This window comes from Rhinopithecus roxellana, chromosome 19, assembly GCF_007565055.1.
Source record: "Rhinopithecus roxellana isolate Shanxi Qingling chromosome 19, ASM756505v1, whole genome shotgun sequence".
In the NCBI taxonomy this organism is placed as follows: domain Eukaryota; kingdom Metazoa; phylum Chordata; class Mammalia; order Primates; family Cercopithecidae; genus Rhinopithecus; species Rhinopithecus roxellana.
The window spans coordinates 21,625,234-21,647,815 of NC_044567.1; the positions used below are offsets into that span (position 1 = coordinate 21,625,234).

The following is a 22,582-nucleotide window of genomic DNA, read 5'->3' on the forward strand; positions in this document are numbered from 1 at the left end:
AACTGCTTCAGGTTTCCACAACCTATCTTACACATACATGCATGCATACACACACTTGCCTTCCCCAGTTTTCCAGAAGCCAGTTTGGTTTTATCGTGCCATTTCTGAAGTGTGCGGTTCCTGTAGACTGTAAAGTCAGCAAAGCGCTTTGCCATGAAGCTGGGATAGTCCTCCATCTCCAGCTTCCTCTTTGCAGGGACCCTTCTTCGTTGCTGCGTCTTCTCTTCTACTAGCTCATCATCTTCACTAGAAATCTCCTCACTAGAAAACCAGTAAGAATACTACATCCAGTGTAAACAAATATTACTTAAATTTTAAAAAGTAGGCTCACATAAAGGACAGAGAATATTTGGGCCGTACCTGTTCTGTCTCCATTTGAAATAACACCAAAGATATGAGGATGGCTTTTGTTCTTTGAGAAATATTCATGAGATCAATCAAAAACTCGTGTAACTGTTTTTTTTGAGACAGTCTTGCTCTGTTGCCCAGGCTGGAGTGCAGTGGCACGACCTTGGCTCACTGCAACCTCCACTTCCGGGTTCAAGCAATTCTCGTGCCTTAGCCTCATGGGTAGCTGGGATTACAGGTGTGTGCAACCATGCCCGACTAATTTTTTTTGTATTTTTAGTAAAGATGGGGTTTCACTATGTTGGCCAAGCTGGTTTCAAACTCCTGGCCTCCAGTGATCCACCTGTCTCGGCCTCCCAAAGTGCTGGGAATACAGGCATGAGCCACCATGCCCAGCCTCATGTAACTTTTAAAATGAATATAAAAAGAACTAGTTTCAAAATATTTTTTAAAAGGTAAGTAAACCATCAAAATAAATGAGGTTTTAAAAGAATTACTAGAAATGTGTATGAAACAGGCCTGTAGTATTATAGGACAGTCTTTAAAAATTAAACATATAATAATATTTCTACAACCTTAATCCCCAAATCAATAAGGGAAATGTGTCTCTCTGTAACCAACTGTTAAGGAAAGATGAATAATATCAGTTGAACCAAATACAAGAGAAGCTGAATGTGAAGAAAACTCAAAGCGGTAGGCAACAGAATTAGCGCTAACTTGCAGTACCATCTTTGCAACTGCTATGGCAATGTAATACAACCTCCAACTATCTGCCAGTTGCACTCACTGGATTACTGACCCCCCATAGGTACTCAATAAAATGTGAGCTTCCTTTCTGTCCTCCCAACTAGTTCAGTAGATAAAAAAAGAAACAAAAGACAAGCTCGAGGAAAAAAAAAAGCAAGCAGGTATATACAGCAGGTGTAAATAAAAAGGGGAAAATCTTCACCAAATGTAATAATTTCACGGGGAAAAAATAATTATTTTGCTGTTTTCTGAAATTTTTCCTTCTTTCACAATAACAGTTTTTATTCAAAGGAGATGGCTGTGACCAGTGACTCGAATATATGGTATGGGCACAGAATGTTTCATAAACCAACATTAAGCATTAATATTTTAAGAATGTGCTTTTGGCCAAGTGAAGTGGCTCATGCTTATAATCCCAGCCCTTTAGGAGGCTGAGGTAGAAGGATGGCTCGAGCCCAGGAGTTTGAGACCAGATAGGGAAACACAGCAAGGCCCTGTCTCTACAAAAAAAAAAAAAAAAAGCCAGGCATGGTGGCAAGTGCCTGCAGTCTCAGCTATTTGGGAGATTGAAGTAGGAGGACTGCTTGAGCCCAGGAGTTTGAGGCTGCAGTGAGCTGTGATCACGTCACTGCACTCCAGCCTGGATGACAGCGTAAGATCCCATCTCTAAAAAAGAAAGTGCTTTTATCTTCTAATTCCAATAGATCTAAAGAGAAGGCAAGTCTTTTGTCTAAGACCACAAAGCACATCAGGTACAACTAAACATAAAAATCTAAAATCTAATCACCAACTTACGTGCCATCCTGACCACCAGTTAAATATAAGAGACTCTATTTTACTAACATTAATATCTGCCTGAAGAGAACTTGGCTTTCTCCTTCATGAATGATGGGAAACTATCCAAATGAAAAGAAAATAAGCAACTCCATGGTTCTGTTCTCTTACCTTCCCGCATTGGGCTTTGTCCCATCTACTAGATATCTAGTGTCTGGGTACTGGAAAAGCAACTCTTCCTGAAGATCTACCAATGACCTCAACAATGCTTTAAGTGCCTTGTGACCTAGGAAATAAAAGACAGAGAAAGGACAATTAATTATCTACAATTTTCCTAAGTAGTTGATGCCTATAATTCATGACTCCTGAGCAGTTCTGGCTGCGGAGAGTGAAGGGGAGGTGCAGGATACACACAGGAACTAAATACTCTCTGAAATATTCCCAAATGGAAATAACAACGTTGCCGACCTCACAGGATTGTTGTGAGGAACACGCAAGATCATGCATGTAAGGTGCTTAGAAAAGTGTCTGCAAATAGTAAGAGTCCAATACATTGTCAGCTCTTAAATGTATTAAGTTTGACAAACTCCTCCCCCACCTCTCATTATAACCATTAATTTGTTCCATTGGTGTTAAGTTTCTTAGGTATCTTCCTACAGGTTACCTGCTGACCTCCTGGCCTATTCTTTATCAGTCAGCTCCTTGAGCACTTCCTTCTTTCCTCCTAAAGAGTAGGACTTTGTCTAGCCATCCCCACCACCATCACCTTCCGCTTTGCCCCCAGGAGATCTCATGTGCCTCTGGTTTGAGCTGCCACATCCTTCACTCTCTCAACTCATATCCTTATGGAAAAGTTCCTGTTCACATATGAAAACCCAAGCTAATGACTTTTCTATTTGCAGTATTGAATTGTATGTTAAAAATTTGGGCATTGAGAATATATTCTCACCTGGTTCTCCTTGGAGCCAATAAGATGCATCTATAATAGAGCTGGTCAAGATTAAGTATATAGTCTATGGATAAAAACTTTTAGAATAAAAACTGGTCAGCTGGGGGCTGTGGCTCACGCCTATAATCCCCACACTTTGGGAGGCCAAGATGGGTGGATCACAAGGTCAGGAATTTGAGACCAGCCTAGCCAACATGGTAAAACCCTGTCTCTACTTAAAAAAAATACAAAAAAATTAGCGGGGGTGGTGGTGGATGGTTGTAACCCTAGCTACTCGGGAAGCTGAGGCTGGAGAATTGCTTGAACCCAGGAGGCGGAGGTTGCAGTAAGCCAAGATCACACCACTGCACTCTGGCCTGAACGACAGAGCAAGATTCTGTCTGGAAAAAACAAAACAAAACAAAACAAAAAAACACTGGTCCTCAAGGAGGACTGCTTGAGTCCAGGAGTTTCAAGACCAGCCTGGGCAACATAGTGAGACTCCAGCTCTAACCAAAAAAATAAACAAAAAAAAATTTAGCCAGGCATGGGCCCTGAGGTGGGAAGATCGCTTCAGCCCAGAAGATTGAGGCTGCAGTGAGCAGTGATCACGGCACTTCAGCCTGAGCAACAGAGTGAAGGTGAGACCCTGTTTCAAAAAAAAAAACCACACACACAGAACAAACCTCATCCTCAGCCAGGGCCAGTGCTTGTGCCTGTAATCTCAGAACTTTGGAGGCCAGGTGCAGTGGCTCATGCCTGTAATCCCAGTACTTTGGGAGGCGGAGGTGGGTGGATCACCTGAGGTGAGGAGATCGAGACCAGCCTGGCCAACATGGCAAAACCCCACCTCTACTAAAAGTACAAAAATTAGCTGGGCATGGTGGTGTGCGCCTATAATCCCAGCTACTTGGAAGGCTGAGGCTGGAGAATTGCTTGAACCTGGGAGGCGGAGGTTGCAGAGAGCTGAGATCATGCCACTTTACTCCAGCCTGGGCAACAGAGTGAGACTGTCTCAAAAAACAAAAATGAAACAAACAAAAAAAAAAACTTTGGGAGGCCGGGACAGGATGACTGCTTGGGCACAGGAGTTTGAGTCCAGCCTGGTACCACAGTAAGACTCCGGCTCTACAAAAATTTTTTTTAAACTAGCTGGTTTTGGTGGTGTGCACTGTAGTCCCAACTACTTGGGAGGCTGAGATGGGAGGATTGCTGGAGCCCAGAAGTTTGAAGTTACAGTGAACTATGATTATGCCACTACACTCCAGCCTGGGCAACAGAGCAAGACACTGTCTCCAAAACCCCCCAACAAAAAACAAAACTGGTCCTCTGACAACAGAATTCTTACCTCCTCTATCAGAATAACTCGACTCAAGGGGCTAACTAGACACTGAGAGTCACCATTTATGTGTTGAAAGCACTCAGACATCTCTCCTATAATCAAACCCTCACATTTCCAGTGACTGCCAGAAAATCTTCATGTGGTTGTTCCATCACTCCTTCACACATACTGTGTCAGAAACAGAACTTTTTTTTTCCTACCTAATACTCTCCCTGTCTGAACCTCTGCGTTGTTTAATGTGTTTTCATAGACCACTCACATTTGGGTGCTCTCATTCTAGAAGTTTAATTGGTTGCTGAATTCTGTGTTTTCCATTCTTACTGTTGCTAATAATTGCCCATTTATCTCTGGCCATGCTTCTATCACTCCTTCCGTCTTTTCATTTATGTAACTTTAGTCTCACAAGCATCCCTACTTCCATTCAACAATCCCGATATTCGTATATTTACATTTCACACAAACTGCAGCCCACACAAACTTAGGTTAAATGATTTTTATGTCTTACTCTTTTCTGCTTCTACCCTGTCCAGCATGAGCAGCCTTCTCACTAGTTTATATCCCAACTTTTTCCATCAATAGGCCATCAATACATGAGTTAGATAAGTTCTCCATGTATTTCATACTACAGCATTCTATTTCAGGGTCAGGCCTGGGAACCAACCTACCTGAGAGAGCCATCTCAGACTAGTCAGAAGGAACTCAATGGTCCAATAACTACTTTGCATTCCTTCAAATAATCTGCATATAAAACTACATAAATATGACTTCCTTGTTTAAAATAAGGTCTTTGATTACATCATTTCTAAATTCTGTAATCCTTAATAATCTGCATATCATACCACTTGGGAGAATTTGTAATACATAACTATCACCTAAAAAACTCAAAATGCCTTTGTTCCAAATCAAGATTCTCAACCAGTTGCTCTCTATCTTAAGAAAAAAATCAGTCCGGGAACAGTGTAATCACACCTATAATCCCAGCACTTTGGGAGGATGAGGCGGGCAAATCACTTGAGGTCAGGAGTTCAAGACCTGCCTGGCCAACATGGTGAAACCCCGTCTCTACTAAAAATACAAAAAAATCAGCTGGGTGTGGTGGTGCACGCCTGTAGTCTTAGCTACTCGGGAGGCTGAGGTAGGAGAATCACTTGGACCCATGAGGTGGAGGTTGCAGTGAGCCGAGACTGCACCACTGCACTCCAGTCTGGGCAACAGAGTGAGACTCCATCTCAAAAACAAAAACCAAAAAACTAAGGCCTGATGTGGTGGCTTACACCTGTAATCACAGCACTCTGTGAGGCTGACAGGGTGGGCGAACTGCTTGATACCAGGAGTTCAAGACCAGCCCAGAAAATGTAGGGAGACCCTGTCTCTACAAAAAAATACAAACATTAGCCAGGTATGGCAGTGTACACCAGTAGTCCTAGCTACTTGGGAGGCTGAGGTGGGAGGATCCCTTGAGCCTGGGAGGTCGAGGCTGCAGTGAGCTGTGATCACGCCACCATACTCCAGGTGGGGTGATAGAACAAGACCCTGTCTCTAACAATAAAATTTTTAAAAATTAAAAAAAAAGAAACACTAAAAAAATTTTTCCTAGAAGGAACTTTGAAATAATTAGGCTAAGTGAAATAAGTCAGTTGGAAAAGGAAAAACACCGTATAATTCCAGTTACATGAGGTACTTAAAATAGTTAAATTTATAGAGACAGAAAGTCCAATAGTAGTTACTAGGGGCTGAGAAGAGGGGAAATGGGGAATTATTGTTTAATGGATACAGAGTTTCAGTTTGGGATCATGAAAAGGTTCTGGAGGTGGGTGGTGGTGATGGTTGTACAACAATGTGAATATCCTTAATGACAATGAACTGTCCACTTAAAATAAGCTTTATAAAAAAAAAACACCTGGACCGGGCGTGGTGGCTCACGCCTGTAATCCCAGTACTTTGGGAGGCCGAGGCAGGCGGTCACCAGGTCAGGAGATGGAGACCATCCTGACTAACATGGTGAAACCCCATCTCTACTAAAAATACAAAATATTAGCCAGGTGTGGTGGCACACGCCTGTAGTCCTAGCTGCTCGGGAGGCTGAGGTGGAAGGATCGCTTGAACCCAGGACAGGGAGGTTGCAGTGAGCCAAGATCATGCCACTGTACTCCAGCCTGGGCAACAGAGCAAGGGTCTGTCTCAAGGGGGGAAAAAAAAAAAACTAAAAAAATCCCAAAACCAGAATATAATAAATAATCCTACCATCCCAGTTCATCTTTGTATAGAAAAGAGTCATCTATAATCCTTCAAACTGAGCCTACTCAAAAACAAACAAAAAACAAAACAAAAAAATTGGAAAAAACAATGGAATATCATTCAGACTTAAAAAGAAAAAAAAATTCTGACATGCTGCAACATGAATAAACCTTGAGGACATTATGCTAAGTAAAATAAGCCAGTTAGGAAAAGACAAATACTATTTCCAATATACGAAGTACCTACGGTAGTCAAAACCACAGAGAGAAAAGCAAAATGGTGGTTACCAGAGGTTGGAGAAAGAGGCAAATGGGGAGTTGTGTAATGGGTTGAGTTTCAGTTTTGCAAGATGAAAAAGTTCTGGAAAGTGGTTGTACAACAATGTGAATATATTTAACACTATTAAACTGTACACTTAAAAATGGTTAGGATCGTAAATTTTATTATATGTTGTGTACCACAAAAAAAAAATTGAGGCTGGTTACTGTGGCTGACGCCTGTAAACCCAACACTTTGGGAGGCCAAAGGGGAGGATCACTTGAACCCAGGAGTTTGAGACCTGCCTATATAACACAGTGAGACCCTGACTGTATCCCCTCCCCCAAAAAAAAGAAAAAGAAGAAAATCAGTCAGGCATGGTGGCACATACTGATAGTCCCTGATACTTGGGAGGCTGAGGTGGGAGGATTGCTTGAGCCCAGAAGTTCGAGGCTGCAGTGACCCATGATAATCCCACTGCACTCAAGTATGTGTAACGAAGCAAGACCCTGTCTCAAAAAAAGAAAAAGAAAAAATTAAAAGAATGAGAAGAGCAAAGTGTCTGGCCCTTAATTCCTATAAGTACCATGTGTCCATGATCTAAAAAATAAAATCAAGATCCACCCAGAGAATAAGCTGCAAAGCAGCCTATATTATTTATAGCTACTTGTCCCCAACATACAAGTCAGAATTTGACTCTAACATATAGCATACCCAAGAACTGTGAAAGTGTCCAACAAAAGACTACAACTTTTAAGGGCCACTTTCAAGTAGTTACACGAGCCTTTTTATTTTGTTCAAGTCAGTTTTTAAAAAATCCATTGCAGATATATTAGGCAGCGTATCAATCCAACAAGAAAGCAGAGAGCCATTATCAGTAAATCAAAGTGTGCCTTTCTGTTAATACTCTCTCATATGTTCTCATTTTATACACCCCTTCACCCAGTCAGAAAGTAGCCCTGAAGTATTTAGGCGCCATTCAGGGATAGCACTACCATGCATCAAAGTGTCAAGAGACCTGCCAGAGATGAAATCTACAAATCTGTGCTTCTAACCACCAAAAAAAAAAAAAAAAAAAAAAAAAGAAAGAAAGTTTATCAAAGTATTTGTCACCAGTGGCCCAATACCTGGACAACTTCCTATAAAGAGATTTAGAAGACAGAAGGCAATTCTTATTTCTTTGCAATATTAGGGCTGCATTTCCTCCTAGATGGTATGTAAAATCGGAGACAATGAGACAATCCTTGGCTGCAGGTGGCAGGCCTCCTCCAAGCCAGAGCAGACAAGAGTGAGGGAAAGACTCTCTCCCGGAGACTCAAATCCAACAATGAATTCTTCCCAGCCAAAACAAACAAACACCAATTTTTAAAAATCCTCTGTATTATTCATACAGGACTGGATTATAGTTGTTCAACCCTGTGAATAACAGAATGAATCAACAGTTTCTAATTCATCTCTAATTTTTCTCCCAATTATTACAAGAGTTTAAAGTTAAGAAAAGCAGCAAAGATTCATATACTTTCTTCCCTCTCCCTCTTGGCACATGGCCACAAAACAAAAGGATACTGTCAAGAATATATATGTTTATTTTACCCTACATGGTCCATTTCCAAAGGTCTTTCCCTTAAGAGGAGATTAAGAAGGACATATGCTTCATCATATTACCAAGATTTAACCTAAGCATCTGGCCACCAGCTTTAGGAATAATTTTCAGTAGAGAATAAATGTAAACAGTACTTTACTGGGGGTTAGGGGCCCTGTATTTTAACCGACATCGTCACTAACTAGTCATGTTATGCTGAATGGACCCACTTAATCTCTTTGAGTGTCAATTTTCTCATTTATAAAACATGGACAAGCCTTTGCTTATTGATCTCACAGAATAAGGTAAAAATAGTAACTGTGTTATTATATATTAAGGCATTTTAGAATTTTTTAAATGCTGCAAAAACAAGGCATATTACTATCAAAAATCATATTTTACGTGGTAAAAATCTTAAGCTCTGGTTGTACTAGGATTGGACAGTATTCACAGACTCCTATATTAGGTATTCATTTATATGCTACCCATATGCAAGCATTCTATATATAAAATGTCACCAATCTAAAAACCATTTTCACATAACAGCTTTATTTTTTTCCCTGATTCATCTAGGCTGTCCAACATAAACAAAACTGTAGGCGAGGAATAAGTTTGGGCATTGACACACAGTTCATTAATTAGATTATAAACCAGTAAGTATAATTTCTGGAAATGGCGTGAAGTGAGAACAGGAAGAGTGAGTATATAAAGTAAATAAAGCTTACCTTATCAGTTTTTAAATATCTATACAGTTGTTTTTAAATAAATATACAAACATTACAATTATTTATGTACAAGTACACATAAACTCCCACATTCGTATTACCCCAGATAAATACACTGAATTGGAATTTACAGATTACAAGAGCATTTTTTTCTCCACCAAAAGTAACTCTAGAACTAGAGCTAAACTATAGGTCAAAATGACACACGATATATTGGCCTGAGAACAATACTTTTCATTCAAATCCACACAAGCCTGCCACTTGCACTAGTCATCCCCGGCAATTAATCCCCCAAGAAAGACGTTTGATTAAATCTTTTCAAGCAAATCCTTTGCTTTGCTTTTGTTAGTTCACTTCTTGTCAACATCTATTAAAATATGCCTTTAATTCTCCCACAATCTTAAAAAACACCGATTCCACTGTCTTCAACTTTAATCAACTGTATGGCCGGCATTTTTCATTTCATAATAATGTGCTGCTTGGAATTCAAGAGGCAGGCTCAGCATCAATCATCTGGTAAGAATTTTTCCACTGCAATAAATATGCAAATGAGGAGAGCCAGTCAGTCGTATTTCAGGCCCGACTTGCTAGTGTTTTAAAAAAGACACAAATTTATTAATTGCCGGTGGCCAGAGGAATCCTATTACTTTGGGCATTGATTACAAAGCTGTGTGAGTGATTATTGTGCAACTCGCGGGCTACCCAGGCATGAGGAAAAATTATTAAAGCAAGGCAGAGATTATCAACTCAGAATAACAATAAGCCTTAACATTTAGGCCCTAACTTCTTCAACAAAGAATTGCATGAAGGCTCCACTGTATCATAATTCCGAATTCTGTCAGTATTACTGTTTGGGCTTGTTCTATATTCCCCAAGCAGAATGGCGTTACCAGTAAGACAGAGGACTGCAGGTTACAAATTCCTCAACATCAACCATTTGGAGAAGTTGCTATCATTTCCAACATATGGCCAACTAGAATTTTTAGATATCCAAGTATATATACACATATACAGGTATGTGTGTATATATATTCAGATTTAGATAAATGTGTGTGCTATTATGAGGACCATGGTTTTAACTGGAATAGTGTGAGGACTTCTGTCCCAGTACGCTGGTGAGTTCTGTAGACTAAAAGTGGTCCACAGATTATTTTATGGTACAAAATAACCACAAGGATAACTTCAAAGCAGAGCATAGAGACTTATATTCTAAAATCATGAAGGCTAAGCCAAAAGCAAACGTGGGTTTTCATATCTCAGAGGGCACCACAGTAGAAGGCGTGCGATCTATGGAGGAGTCTACGGAGGAAACAACTTGATAGGCTAATTCTGAATGCAAAGTGTTTTTGTGAGAAACATTCAACCCAAGATATATTAAATCAAATAAGAAAGAGGACTCAGTGGACAAAACTTATTTTTTTCTCTTAAGAGAATGATGTGGGGAATTGGGGGAGTAAGTAGAAGTTGAAATAAGGGAGAGATGAAGAGACATATGATAAAATATATGTTGGGTGAGTCTCCTCATAGAAAGAAACAAAAAGAAAAAAAATTCTTACTATTTTACATTACTGCCACACTAAGTAACATGATAGATAGTGTGCATTTGAGTTCTGTGGAGGGACATCCCACTCAAGCTGTAATTTCTGACCAGGCATGAATTTATAAGGAAGGAAAAGAACTGCAGAATTTCTTAGGTTTCCCTGAATACTCTCTCAAATACCTTGATGAAGTATGTCAATAAATCCTTAAAAAGCCCTATAGGACACAGCAATCTAGCTGATCAATGTACTTCCTGAAATCTACTACAGTTACCTTCCACTTCACAGTTCCTAGACCACCTCCATCGCTATTGAGCACTTTGTCAAAAAGGAAAATTTACTCTCCCCCTTTAAACAGAAAAGAGTAAATGTTCAGAATATGAGGTACTTAAAAACCAAGTTTATTTACAAGTACTGTAATTGTTTAAACTGTCTTACAGTAGTTTCTCAGGGAGAGTGGGGATACTTTCATTTTTATTTGATATACTTTTGAACTGTTTGAATATTTTATAAGCATATATTACTCTTATAATTTAAAATTTTATTAAAATTTAAAATAAACTGCGAAGAAAGGAAACTTATTAAAAATAAAATTAGAACCACAATCCAAGTAACCCCCTCTGATTTTTAAGAAGTCTGACTCTTTCATATTATAACATCTTTTAAAAAACAGCCTCTGCTGTGGTGAAACTGTCTCTAACCAAATGCCCAAATTCTCTCTATATAGTATGGGTCTGGAAAAAACTGATGAAAATGGAGATTCAGAAAATACCTTTCTAAAACAGAGATTCCATGCAGAATTAATTAGTCCTCTCTCAGGATCCTTCATATCGTTACAACACTTACCCATTTTGTACTGTGAGTCTGATTTCCCCACCTTAAAGCTGCTTCAGGGCAGCTTCAGCCTGTCATCCAGCATTCAACACATCACCTGGGCCATAAAAGGTATTCTACAAATGTTTTCTTCATTTAGAGACATGTTGCCTAAGTCGCACGGCAGAATATGATCACACTACCACTTCCAAATCTAAATGTTGACAAGCAAACAAAATGTAGACTACATACTTCCTAACTTTAATATCAACTATGTATCTTCAACAAACACCTTTTGTTAAGCAAGCAGTCAAACAACATTTTCTTTATTTTAATATACCAACTATAAGATAATCGGGAGTAGCCCGATTATCTTATAGTGTCTCAAAGCCATTTTGCCAGACAGGAATTGAAAAACAAAAACAATTAGCAATTTTTGCTAGGCATATTACAATGCATTCTCCTAAAAATTCAGTAATTACCATCGCTTAAATGGAAACACTGAGACTCAGAAAATAAAAATTGTTTTAATTGTGTTTCTTTTAATACTAGTAAGGCTAAGGGTTGTTTATTCTCCAACTCAAAATGAAACACTTTGAGAGGCGGTGTTGATGTAAAAACACTTAAACGATGCTTTAAAAGCAGCTTCCCTATAACTACACCTTACTATGAGCTCCTTGAGAGCAGAAACTGTTAACTATTCACTTGGGTATGTTTGGTGTTGGCAAATGTTATTGAATGAATAACTGAAAAAAAAAATCCTAATATCTTCCTTGGTATGTACTTTTTACACGTGCATTTCAAGTCTTCAAAGAACTAACTGTATGCATAGTACTGTCTTTATTCACAAAATCCTTTCAAGAAGAGGAAAACAAATACTGTGGCCCAAGTGCTATATCCTTAAAAGACTGTACTATAACTATTAAGATTAATAGTTAATACTCAGTAAGGAGCTGCTAAGTACCACACACTCGCCTAAGCACTTTATATGTATTCATTCATTTAAGTCCTCGTAACAATCCTTTGAGGTAGATACTATTATTGCATCACCATTTTACAGATACGGAAATTGAAACACTACTATAAGCTTAAAAAACAATTGCGCAGTTTTCATTTTCTAGATCAATGTACCCTTGAGGGTTATGTATCAAAACTATTTGGGAAACAGAGTGTAATGAAATTTTCAATTACTAAAAAAATGACAAAACTTCCCTCCCCAATACCATCACATGATAAAAAACACTAGTGAGAATCTGTTAAAATGTCATGTCCAAATTTGATTCCCACACTTGAAAAAACGAAGTGGAGAAACTAAAGGAAGCCCACATCACATGGATGGAAAGCAAGTCCAGTAAGGCAAGATAAAGCAATAATTGCTGAATTTGAAAGAAGAATGTTAACAAATGGATTAATAGTCTCCAAAATTCAAATGCCCACATACATCAGAGAAGATGCTTAGCCTTACTAATACAAATAATTTTTTAAAGAAAAACTTAAAACAATGGGATATTTTTCTGATAATGCTTGATGCTGGCAAGGACGTGTGGAAAGGGGCACTCTGCAAACACAACTGATGAGTTTAGTTAGCATGACATAGCCAGAAAGCAATCTGGCAAAATGTATCAAAGTTTTACACATGCTCAGTTCCTGACCCTACTATTCTTCTAGAAACTAACCCCCAGGAAATAATTGTAAAGCAAAGAGGTAGGTACAATAATGTTATTTTCAGCATTGTTTATAACAGGTAGAAACTGCAAACATCTTAAGTGTCCATTTATAGGGAACTACTTAAATTAATTTTAGTTTAGCCAGGTAACTTTTTGTGCAGCTGTCGAAAAGGATTAGTATAAAATGGAATTTGGCTTAAGTAAACCAAACCATAAAAAACTTTTTTGGGGTAAACAAAGTAATCTGAATATTAAGTACACATACAGTACTAGGAATATTAATTTAGTTAGGTGAGATGACAGTGTTACTAAGAAACATCCTCATTTTTTAGAGCCATAAACAGAAATATTTAGAGGCAAATGGCATGATGATTGTAATTTACTTTAAAACACTTAAAAATTAAAAAAAAAAAATATAATGAAAATTAATTTTAAAGAAAAAAAAAAGTAGACCTGCAGGCACTGACATGGGAAGATGTAAAGCATGATTTCATTTATGTTTTGAAAAAAGTTTATATTGACATAAAGTATCTGGAAGACAGATAGATTATTTAAAATGGTTATCTCTAGAGGACACTTTTATGAGTAGGAAAAAGAATACTTTCACAATCTACGTTACATATTTCATTAAGTATTGTTTGGTGAGCGGGGAGGAATACTCAGTATTGTCTGCAAGAAAATAACATTTCACAACAAACAAGTTTTACTTTTATTATTTTTTAAGGCAATTAAGATTAAACTTCAACAATACAAAGAGGTCTTCTGAGGCAGATATAATTCCAGAAAACCAAACAAGAAGAAACAGATTAAAGTAAAAATAGGAGAATTAGAGTGGCATTAAGGTTGACTGACAAGGAGATCATCTATTCCTAGAACCAGTTCAAAATTTTCCCTGTTTGATTCACAAAAGAAATAGCAAGGACCAATAAATGTAAGGGAGCAAAAATGTTTATCTTCATTAAACATTGGAAATATAAGTTAAAATCACAGATACCATTTCCCAGATACCACTTGTCCAAGTGACAAAGATGAAACAAAATCATCATATCTGATGTTGACAAGGATAAGGAAAACTGACTCATATAAAAAGGCGAAAATGTACAAATACAACTTTTCTGGAAGGCAACTTGGCCATATAGATAAAAAGCCTTACAATTTTGCATATTCTTAGAAAATGTACTAATTCCACATTTAGAAATTTATGCAACAAAGTAAGCATGCATATGAGTAAAGACTTACTAATAATGATGTTTACTACATTATTTATAAAAATGAAAACCTGGAAACAATCCAAATGTCCAACAATAAAGAACTGGTTAAACTATCCACACAATGGAAACTCTATGCTATCATTAAAAATAATGCTACAGAACGATATTTAAAGACAGGGAAATATATTCATAATCTGTTAAATAGAAAGAAATGAATTGCAAAACAAATTACAGAATAGGGTCCCATTTTTGTTCTAAGTACATACTCACTAAGAAAAAAACCTAGAAAAGATATTTACCAGGTACCAAAATATTAAAAATACTTAACTCTTAGCTGCTAGGATTAGGGAAGAAATATTTCCTTAATTTTGCTTGGCTATTTTCTTTTTTTTCTTTTCTTTCTTTTTTCTTTTTTTTTTTTTTGAGATGGACTCTCGCTCTGTCACCCAGGCTGGAGTGCAGTGGCACAATCTCAGCTCACTGCAACCTCCACCTCCGATGTTCAAGCGATTCTTCTGCCTCAGCCTCCTGAGGCGGGGATTACAGGCATGCGCCCCCATGCCCAGCTAATTTCTGTATTTTTAGTAGAGACAGGGTTTCACCATGTTGGCCAGGCTGGTCTCAAACTCTTAACCTCTGGTGATCCACCTGCCTCAGCCTCCCAAAGGTCTGGGATTACACGCGTGAGGCACTGGGCCCAGCCTGCTTGGCTATTTTCTAAATTTTATACAATGAATACATATTATACATTTATAATTTACCGTAAGAAAAAATCATTATTTATCACCTAAAAAATGGTCTTACCTGCCTAAAGGAGAAGGAACTATATCAGCTGACCCCCTGAAAGTCTAACTCTTACTGAATGAAACAGCATCCAGGAAATAGCATCTTTAGAAAAACTGAAGGACATGTCTACTTCTTGTGCTCTAAGCCTTCTGTCCTACAACAAATTCATCTCCATATTTCTCCTGCCTTAATTGCTTTAAGCTGTGACATTTATTCCATATCTATGTTTCCTCATACTTTCTTTGAAAAGGGGAGAAGACCCTCAGATGAAAGAGTTAAGTTAAACCATATGCGTAGTGATTGGGCAGTGTGGCCAAGAGCAACGTTTCTGAGGCACAGCAGACCTCAGTTTCTACACTGGATTTCCCTCTCACCAATCGTGTGACCAAAAAAACAGCTACCTAACCTTTCTAAGCCTTAATTTCCTCATCTGTACAACACAGTTTCTAGAGCCTACTGCACAGGCTGCTGTGAGAGCTAAATGAGACCTTTGTACAGGATTAATACAGTACATGGGAAGTGGTGCACAATTAACAATAGGAGGTTTTTGGTATTTTTGAGTATACTGGCATCTAGCATTGTATTTGCACAATAAAAACACCAAGAGAGAAGAAAATTAATTCCTATTCTCAAAATGTCATCTTTTTTTCTTTCTTTTTACTCATGTTATTCTATCTTGTGCATCTGACTAAGGACACCAGAAATGCTTTTTAATCTGTTGAGTTAGCTGGGCACAGTGGCTCACACCTCTAATCCCAGCACTTTGGGAGGCCGAGGTGGGCGGATCACAAGGTCAGGAGTTCGAGACCAGCCTGGCCAATATGGTGAAACTCTGTCTCTACTAAAAATACAAAAATTAGCCAGGCGTGGTGGTGGGTGCCTGTAGTCCCAGCTACTCTGGAAGCTGAGGCAGGAGAACTGCTTGAACCTGAAGAGGCGGAGGTTGCAGTGAGCAGAGATCATGCCACGGCACTCCAGCCTAGGCCACAGAGCGAGACTCTATCTCAAAAAAGAAAGAAAAGAAAGAAAAAATTTGTTGAGTTAAATTAAGTCACCCTTGCCCTTGCCCTTGACCTCAACCCTCACCACTGTTGACATATGTGTAGCATACACTATGCCTCATCTTTAGCATGTGAGAATCCTTAAGAGATTGTCTGAGCAGCTTCTCCAACTGTAAACATTTTCCTTGTTATGAAACTGGGAACAGCTGGTATAAATTTCTTAAAATAGTAGCCTTTTGGATTTTTTTCAGAGGCAAATTTACTCAACTTTCCCAAGAAAAATAGGAACTGGTAGATTTGAGATTAAACACCAAGCAAAACAATTAACACTACATGAAAGGCATTAAAAATTACCAAAGAACTCAAGCTGAAGTTAAAAGTGTCCATGTATAATAAACTCTCAAAGCAGGTCACATGAGCAAACTTATTTGGGGACAGGTTATAAATATAACAATTATAATCATCAAGAAATAATTATGTCTCAAGGTGTCATGATATATAGACTTTCTCTAAGATAATTCTTTTTTTTTAAGAGGCAGGGTCTCACTCTGCTGCCCAAGCTGGAGTACAGTGGCATGATTATTGCTCACTGCGGCCTCGAATTCCTGGGTTCAAGCAATCTTCTAACCTCAGTCTCCCAAGCAGCTAGGAGTACAGGTGCATGTGTGCCACCTTGCCTGCCAGATAATTCAAAAGTAACATTATAGCCTAGGTTACGTCTTTTTTCCTCACCCCACCATCCCCAGCATCCTCTCCTTGTCAAACTGCCATTCAAATTTCACAGAAGAAAACATAAGTGGAGGAAAATATATACATATTAAAATATCTGGAAATTGTTAGTAATGTTTTCTCTGAGAAGTAGACGTGGGAATTTGGAAAACTAGGAGAGCTTTTACTTTTTCCTTTATATACATCTATACTATTTACATTTTTTTCACAGTGAAGATGTACTGCTGTACATACATTTTAACATAATTAATAGAAGAACATATGGACAAATTAAACTAAGTCCCATAAAACCCTTAGCAAGTTTCATAAATACCAGGCAGAAAAAATGTCTCCATTATTTTGGAAAATGCTTTGCAGCTTCTCGTGACACTTTTAGGGATACACTAGCTAGTATTAGGAAAATGCATTATGAGTAGATAAGCATTAGCGATGGTTAAAACTGGAAAGGAGGAACCTGCTGAACTATTGATCTGATTTCATGCTTCCAACTGCTTTTTACACTCTCCTACGTATCAAGATGAAGACCACCACTGGCTTAGACAAAGGCTTCCAAAAGAAATGATAACAATTCAAATACTCTTGAAAAGTCATTTCATGCAAAAGCAACTGGACAGGAATATTACAAAACAGCTGTTTGACATAAGCATAGGGTTATACTTGTCTCCATTTCTGGGATTATTTGGGTTATGAAAGTCAACTTCATTTATCAGTACAACTACTATTATCAAGGGGGAATAATCTACAAATTCAGAATATAGAGAATTACAACTCAACATTATTATACCTTTTAAAAAACATTTAGCCAAGTAGGGGCCACCCCATAAATGTTATATGTCTTCTAGGAAAATGTTTTCCTTTAAACAAAGGATTTACTTTCTACTTTTTCACCATAGCCCCCTCTTTTGAATAATTTCTTCCTATTTTGGTACAATGTATCCTTAAGGAGTTTCAATGAGTTGTGAAATAATTGTTACTCACAAGCAAAAGGAAAGAAAAAAAAAGAAATAAAGAAGAAAGAAAGAAAAAGGATTAACTGCAATTGCCCCTACAACTGAGAAACTTGCATCTTGCACTTTCACCATGTAAATAATGCACAGATCCTGCGGGAAGATGCCAAACACCAGGATTCTTAATTAATGGAGCTCTTTAATGTGCAAATCAGGAACAAATTGCAAGTTCTGACTTGCATTGATTATGAAAACATTAATTGAATGAGCAAGACCCTAAAAAAGACAGAATCCCAAGTCTTCCAAGAGACAGAAAGAATACAAAGCTCTGGAAACCAGACAAGTCTGACCAATGTCTAAAATGTAAACCTAAAACTGAGTGTTCTCACTACTACACAATGAATTAAAAAACAAGAAACAAACAAAAACGCCCAACAGTTTCATCAGACAGCAATCACGATAAATGCATCTATTACATTACCATCTTGCATTAAGCAAAAAAAAAAAAAAAGAATGTTTACTCCAGAAGCTTACAGACACTGCTTTAACAGGGGAAAAAAAAATTTTCTATACACACATACTTATATGTATATAGGTGTAACAAAACAATGCTGTCTCTTTAAAAAAAATTCATCCTATATAAATTATAGCCATAAACTTTTCCTGCAGTGCAGCCTAATTAATTCTTGTTCTATACACAAAGGGAAATGCTGGGTGACAAATGGGTGTGAAGCCAGAAAGCTGCCAGGTCTGCAAAACATTTTCTACTTCAATTTATAAGCAATTTTGCAGTAAATCATCAACCAGAACCTGGAATCTTAGGAATCTCTGAGTGTCCAAACCACATTATATCACTTATCAAAGAGAGAAGCAAAAAGAGTTTAAAGACATCTCATTTTTCAGTTCTAACCCACATCAAAATCTAGAAGCTCTGCGTAATCTATTATTCTCTTCTGGGTAAGGTTTTAGTACCAAGGATATATATTTCAAGCAAAAATGACACTATAGGTTGATGTAGCCCATTCCTCTATCCCTAGAAGTACTGTATCATGTATCCATTACCATAAGAAATATTCCCAGAGTTATCTGGGAATAAGCACACGTATACCCCCTCCCTCAATCCAAGCAAAACGTACACAATAATCAAGCCAGGCTGAAGGGTTCAACAGTGAGCCACTGTGGAAAACAGGTGGAAAATACTCCAAGGAAACAAGATTAGTGGAGAGGAAAATAGAAACTCATAGAAAACAAAGAAGAAAGCTGGGCTGCCTCTTTGTACTCAGACCTTTCTCCCATCCCTAACCCATGGTAGCCACTGATCTGTCCCAATAATTTTACCTTTTCCAGAATGTCATATAAATGGAATTTCCAAGTATATAACCTTTTGAGGCTGGCATATTTCACTTAGTATAATACCCTTGAGGTTCATCCACATTTTTGCCTGTATCACTAGTTTATTCCCTTTTATTGCTGACTAATGTACAATTTGTTGTACATTTGGACATTTGGGCTGTTTCCAGTTTTTGGTGATTATAAATAATGCTGCTATGAATATGCATGTACAAGACTTTGCGTGAATGTATGTCTTCATTTCTCTAGGGCAGATATCTAAGAGAGGGACTACAGGATCAGGCTCATATGATGAATATATGTTTAGCTTTATTTAAAAACTGCCAAACTGTTTTTCCAAAGTGGCTGTACTATTTTGCATTCCCATCAGCAATGTACGAAAGTTCCAGCTGCTCTACATTCTTGCCAGCACTTGGTGTTGTCAGGTGTGTATTTGTGTTTGGCCTAATAGGTATGTAGAGGTAACTCCTTGTAGTTTTAATTTGCATCTCACTGAACATTAAAGATTAAGTTAAATATCTTTACATGTGCTTATTTGCCATCATATATTGTCTTTGGTAAAGTGTCCAATTCTTCTGCCCATTTTTTTTTTTGAATGGGTATTTTTTATTGTTGAGTTTTGAGAGTTCTTTATATACTCTGGACACAAGCTGATTGTTAATTATGTGATTTGCAAACATTTCCTCTTGGTCTGTAGCTTATCTTTTCATTACTTTAACATATCTTTCACAGAGCAAAATATTTTATTACTGATTTAGCCCAATTATCAATTTGTTCTTTTATGGACTATGTTTTTGATATTGTATTTAAAAACTCTTTGCCTAACCCATGTATTTTTCAAAACACTTTATGATTTATGTTTAAGTCAATATAAACTGACTGTCTTGTGTTAATTTTTATATCAAGTATGAGGTTGAAGTTCATTTTTTTTGCAAATGAGTGCACAACTGTCCCAGAACCATTTGTTGAAAAGACTATCCAGGCCGGGAATGGTGGCACATGCCTGTAATCTTAGCACTTTGGGAGGCTAAGGCAGGAGGGCAGGAGTTCGAGACCAGCCTGGGTAACGTAGGAAGACCTCATCTCTAAGAAAAACAAAGAAAATTTAGCAGGCCATGATGGCATACACCTGTAGTCCCAGCTACTCAGGAGGCTAGGGTGGAAAGACTGCATGAGCCAGGAGCTCAATGCTGCAGTGAGCCACTGCACTTCAGCCTCCACAAAAGAGGAAGACCCTGTCTCTAAAAAAAAAAAGAAAAGAAAAGAAAAAAAAGAAAGAAAGAAACTATCCATTCTCCGCTGGCTTGACTTGGCACCTTTAAAAGTCAACTGCCCATTATCTGTATGAATTTATTTCAGAACTCTCTATTCTATTCCACTGATTAAATAAACTTTTTAAAAATGTAACTTTTAAAAGGAGTAAACCCACAAAAGAAAGGCGAAGAATGAGAGACAGGATAGCAACTCAGTTCTGTAACCTACCTATACAATTATTAGAATGTTTAAAATTAAGAACATACCACATTATAAGGAAGTGGAGCAACCAGAAATCTTACACGCTGCTGGTGGGACTGTAAAATGGTACAACCACTTTGGAAAATAGCTTGGCAGTTTTGGGAGTTAAACATGCATTTACCATGCAACTCGGCCATTCTATTCTTAGCTACCCAAGAGAAATGAAAGTCTATGTCCATATAAAAACATCTATATAAATGTTTGTAGCAGATTTATTTGTAATAGCCAAAAACTGGAAACAAAACAAATTGTGGTACACCCATACAATAGGATACTACTCGGCAAAAAAAGGCAATGAACTACTGACACATAAAAAAATATGGAGGATGCTCAAAATAATGATGCTGAGTAAAAGCCAGACTAAAAAGGATACAAACTGTATAATTCCATTTATATAGAATTCTACAAAATGCAAACTAACCTATACTGACAGTAGATTTAGTGGTTGCCTAGGGACAAACAGGGAAGGCCAGGAGGGAAAGATTGTAAAGAGGCTGAGGAAACTTCTGCAGATGAGGAATATGTTCATTATCTTGACTGGGGATGGTTTCCCGGGTGTATACAAATGTCAAATTGTACACTGGACATATGGGCAATTTATTATGTCAATTACATCTCAACAAATCAGTTTTTGAAAAAGCAAATGGACAAATAACAACTGACTTAGCTAACCCGAGCAAGACGACTGGGGTGCTAGCAATGAAGAATCAGATGCAACCTCACTTACAGCCCAGAAACAGAATGCAGAGGATTCAGGAACTGGCAGTGCCCAGCACTTCTAGAAAAGGAGATCAAAGCAGGCCTAAAAACAACTGGAGCACTTAAAATATCGCATCTTCTTACTTAGGCAAAATTTAGAGGTTTATCCTTGAAGAGAGTTAAAGAGACAGTCTCTGTACAGGGAGATTCCAGACCATAGTTGAGGGCAAAGGAGTAATATTGAAAACAGGGGGACTAAGCTGAAGCTTACAGATTGAATGCCGAGATTCGCAAGCCTACTCACCTCCTAGAGTGTTGGCCACCAGGCAGGAAACTGGAAGTCCTCTAGATTTTGATCTCATAAAGAGCAAAGATCTAAAGATACTGCCATTGGGAGTTCTCCCAAGATGGCACAGATAGATTGCTTTACAACGGAGACCACAGACAAAAGGCCCATCCAACATACAAGTTCCCCAACAACTTTTTGGTATGATACACTTAAAAATCAACAGAGAGCTTAAAGGTTCACCAAAAATCCAAGAAAAACATGTAACATGTTATATAGGAGTTAAAGCAAAAGCAAAAAACAAACAAACAAAGAAAGTAGCTTTGAGGAAACAGACTATGCAGGAAGAACACATACGAAAATACATAGGCCAGGCACTGGGGCTCACATCTGGAACGTCAGCGCTTTGGGAGGCTGAGGCAGAAGGATCACTTGACCACTTGAAGCTAGGAGTTCAAGACCAGCCTGGGCAACACAGCAAGACGTCATCTCTACTAAAAATAAAAATAGCCAGGTGGGATGGCATGCACCTGTAGTCCTAGCTACTCAGGAGGCTAAGGCGGGAAGATAACCTGAGCCCAGGAGTTTGAGGCTGCAGTGAGCTATGATCACACCACTGTACTCCAGCCTAGGTGACAGAGTGGGATCTTGTCTCGAAATAAGAAAAAAGAGAAAAACCCAAACAATAAATAAAATAAAATAAAATAAAAACATGATAGAAAAGGTCATGCATGGTGGCTCACGCCTATAATCCCAGTGCTTTGAGAAGCCAAGGAAGGTAGATACCTGAGCTCAGGTATTCAAGACAAGTGTGGCCAATGCAGCAAAACCTCATCTCTACAAAATCTACAAAAAATTAGCCAGGTGTGGTGGTGTGCACCTGTAGTCCCAGCTACTTGTAGGGCTGACGCAGGTGGATTGCTTGAGCCCAGGAGGCCAAGGCTGCAGTGAACCGAGATCGAGCCACTGGACTCAAGCCTGGGTGACAAAGTGAGAGCCTATCTCAAAAAAAAAAAAAAAAGAAAAGAAAAAAAAGATAGAAGAGATTTTAAAAACTCAATAGAGAGTATTGAAAATAAAGCTGAGGAAATGTCTTAG

General features: G+C 38.1%; 1 protein-coding gene across 3 annotated transcripts in view; it reads right to left on the reverse strand.

Annotated features, from left to right (window-relative positions):
* Positions 1-22,582, reverse strand: part of AATF (apoptosis antagonizing transcription factor) — a 113,189-nt gene that overhangs the window by 70,925 nt on the left and 19,682 nt on the right. For all 3 annotated transcript variants that reach the window (XM_010376872.2, XM_010376870.2, XM_010376871.2), the window contains exons 5-6: positions 2,041-2,155; positions 60-261 (exon numbers count right to left, since the gene is read on the reverse strand). In XM_010376872.2, the coding sequence (XP_010375174.2) occupies positions 60-261; positions 2,041-2,155 (317 nt within the window). The remainder of the gene's footprint in view (positions 1-59; positions 262-2,040; positions 2,156-22,582) is intronic.